The sequence below is a fragment of the Quercus robur genome, chromosome 4 (assembly GCF_932294415.1).
Source record: "Quercus robur chromosome 4, dhQueRobu3.1, whole genome shotgun sequence".
Lineage (NCBI taxonomy): Eukaryota > Viridiplantae > Streptophyta > Magnoliopsida > Fagales > Fagaceae > Quercus > Quercus robur.
Genome location: NC_065537.1, coordinates 42,056,171 through 42,059,600, shown reverse-complemented (window position 1 = coordinate 42,059,600; position 3,430 = coordinate 42,056,171). Strand labels below are relative to the sequence as shown.

Here is a 3,430-nt window from a genome sequence, read left to right as displayed (position 1 = left end):
GATAGTGTTATTGTCTGAGAGCTTTTAAATCTTGCACATCAGTTTCAAGCAATGTCACAACACAAGGGGATGATCTTGCATCCAATTTGTAATGAGTAGCTTCGACAGCTAACCATTTAGCTATTTTGTTGGACCTAACAGAGCAATCCAAGAACCTCATCCACCTGAAACCACCTCAAAGAGCCGGAATCCGGAATATCGTTCATTAGATGTTAAGTGCGTTTAAGGAACGATATTTGGGTTCTTCGATCAATTTGTTTTAATATATTGGAAGACAAGATCTTAAACCTTGTATATTCGAGGGGTAAGGTTGCTTATTTATCTTTTATATTTGAGATATGTAATGAGCGGAGAAGGAGAAGATGGAGTTTGAACCAAGATAATATTAAATCTTGTAATTCAAGATTTATTTGTGCAACCATTATATTTCATTATGATTATTTCGATCAAGTACATGAAAGAAACAGGGCAAATTTTATTTGAATGGTCTAATATGGTTTTCTCTAATTGTTACTGTTCTGCCATATTCGTTTCTGAAGATACTCAATCACATTCTTGTCTAGTTGAAAGGCCTTGGCGAGAACATCAACATTGATGAGAGGATTAGACCCAAAGACTGCATTTGCTGTGGTGATAACTCCTGGATTTTGACTATTGAAAAAAGAAAGCGCAACAGCGTCGGTTTTCCCTATATTGAGCTCAAAGTGAATGAGACTAATTGGGAATACAATGACGTCTCCCTTGTTTAGAATTTTGGTAAAGAGACGATTGGGATTAGATGTGACAAAGCCAGCATAGAGTGTACCCTCTAGGACTTGTAAAACCTCTGTGGAACGAGGGTGAGTGTGAGGAGTATTTACGCCATTTCGTGCAAAGTCAATACGAGCCAAGGATATATCTAGAGTGTTGAGGCCCAGTAGGTTGTCCACAGCGATTCGAGTGACATTTGACCCAAGTGGATTTGAGGTGCTTCCGGGAATGTCTAACCCGGGAGCGAAAAAATCATCCACTTTGACAAGATTTGGATCCTTGCAGAATTTTCCATTGACAAATACTGCAATAAGAAAAGTTTGTTATGTTCACATGTGGATGGGACAATTTTATAATAATGTTTGATAACATGTCATGTAAAAGATAGAATATTTTGTCCATATCCTTGTGTTATTACATAGATTCTTCAATTAAATTCAAACATATGACTACATTGATCAATATAACACAATCGATGTTACATTTTCTTAATGAAAATCAAATTCAATACAACAACGTGTTTAAATACAATTAGGAATTTAAGATAAAGCTGTACCTAAATTTTATCTATAATATTGCCTCACGGCATAATTTTATTACTAAGTATATTCCTAACAATAGAAAGATCAATCCAGAAATAATGAAATGAGTGCTAATAATACTAAAAACAACGAGTATGTACGTACCTCCTGAACTGGAATCATTAACTGCAACACAGAAGTCTTGGAGAGCACTAGGGTCAAAGGCAGAGGCTAGGCGAAATGCCAAAGCTAACAGGGCAAGAGTAACAAGGTAAGGAACACTTTGGATCATATTTGAGGCTATCTTTACTTGATATTCTTTCTTTGTATTATTGATTTTTGTGAGGTGAAATGTAGCATTGGTTACACAGGTCTATTTAAAGAGGAGAAATCAGTGAAACAGTCTGTTTTTCCATACACCAAAGCAAATATATATATATATATATATATATAAAATAAGTGAACCATTACGACTTCTAGCTGGCGAGACAAATTAAAACTCTGGATCCCTTCAACGCCGCTGTGCAGTTTTAATTAATATTACTTAGCCTTATCCACAATATATATATATATATATAAAATAAGTGAACCATTCCTGTACTACTTCTAGCTGCACATATTAAAACTCCAATCAAATTGGACCCCTTCAACGCTGCAGTGCAGTTTTAATTAATATTACACTACAAAATAAAATGTCTATTAGCAGCCAAGAATTTATGATGGACCCAAAAAGCCCTCTCAAAAAATTTTATTTGTAATGGCAAAATAAAGCCCTCACAAATACTTGATAAAATGTAAAATATTTGTGACCAACAAAAAAAGCTATCGCAATTATGTGTTATAGCCGTCACAAATGCTAATATTTTGGAGGGAGATTTTTCCTCCATATTATTTGCGAGGAACAATTAAAAATCTCTCGCAAAAAGTGTATTATTTATGACGGTTAAAAAAAGCCGTCACTATTACTAAATGTTCCCACCAAATTATTTCCGAGGGACAATAAATATTCCTTGCAAAAAGTTTATTTTTTGTGTGAGTTAAAAATATACTCTCACTAATACTAAATTATTTGCAAGGGCCACAATTGGCCTTCGCAAATAATCATGAAAATATTAATTTTCTTTGGAGATAAAAGTTATTCTAAAATTTCATGAATATAATGATTGGTGAAACATAAAGTGATAAGAAATTTGTATTCAAAATTATGCCTATTAAAATTCATAATATCTTGTTTTTCATCTCTGGTTTTCAATTAGGCCACCAACTTATAGATGGTTTACTCAAATTCTTTGAAACCTTCAGACTCAGCTTGACTTTGAACTTCATAATTCTAATTTATCCATCATTTTCTATCCTTGTAATTAACCACTACAAAAACTACATGATCACTTCTTTGGAAAGTTGCATGAACTAGACTATAGTAAAAATGTTATTTACATATCCACAACACATATAGCAATCACTGATTGCCAATCACTCATAGTACTGGGAAATAAGATGAACAAAAAAAAGAAGCTTAGTTTTAAAATCAGTGCAAGGCAATTATAATGCAGAACCATTGTTATAATTCTATTAAGCCTACGGATGTGGAAGCTTAATTCAGAATACACACATGAATGTGTGCATGCACGCACATACACACAAGACGGAGATGACCTTGGTTTTTTGAAGGATGCCATTAGGATCACTAGTCACAAGCCATCCTAGTCGCCAACCTAGTACAAGCCATCTCTTTGATATGGACCCTAGTGTGAGAACAGGCACTATTGATCCAAATACTCCCATTGGCACAAATGGATTAGTTCCAAAAGTGAGATGGTGATAAACTTCATCCGCAACCACCAGAGAATGCCCAGCTTTCTTACTATCCTTGCAATCTAAAATTTAGAAAATCAACCACCAGTAACATTAGCACCCTAATTACTCAAAAAAAAAAAAGTTTTACTTATGAAAACTCACGCTTATTGCAGAAATGTTTCTAAACCATTAAATCCACCATTGTGTTACATGTAAGTAACAAGATCATATGAGAGTCTAGCAAAATAAACTAAAATCTAATCGTTGTTTCACCACTAAAAGCTTTAAGTCATTATTATTATGAACTTATAGACATTTTGATATTCTCAAAACAAATTTGACTCTACTTCCAAATAGACATT

At 33.8% G+C, this 3,430-nt stretch overlaps 1 protein-coding gene across 1 annotated transcript; it reads right to left on the bottom strand.

The window, feature by feature from the left end:
• Positions 1-380: 380 nt before the first annotated feature.
• LOC126721835 (germin-like protein subfamily 1 member 11) lies at positions 381-1,638 on the bottom strand. The gene is made up of 2 exons (XM_050424907.1): positions 1,437-1,638; positions 381-1,054 (listed from the first exon to the last, which is right to left on the bottom strand). Exons 1-2 carry the CDS (start codon positions 1,561-1,563, stop codon positions 504-506), a joined length of 678 nt encoding a protein of 225 aa, XP_050280864.1. The 5' UTR covers positions 1,564-1,638; the 3' UTR covers positions 381-503.
• Between the last annotated feature and the right edge of the window lie 1,792 nt (positions 1,639-3,430).

Coding starts and splice junctions, on each gene's coding strand:
- LOC126721835 (XM_050424907.1), bottom strand. CDS start 1,563: ATGATCCAAAGTGTTCCTTACCTTGTTACTCTTGCCCTGTTAGCTTTG. Junction 1,055..1,436: donor TAATGATTCCAGTTCAGGAG/GTACGTACATAC, acceptor TTCTTATTGCAG/TATTTGTCAATGGAAAATTC.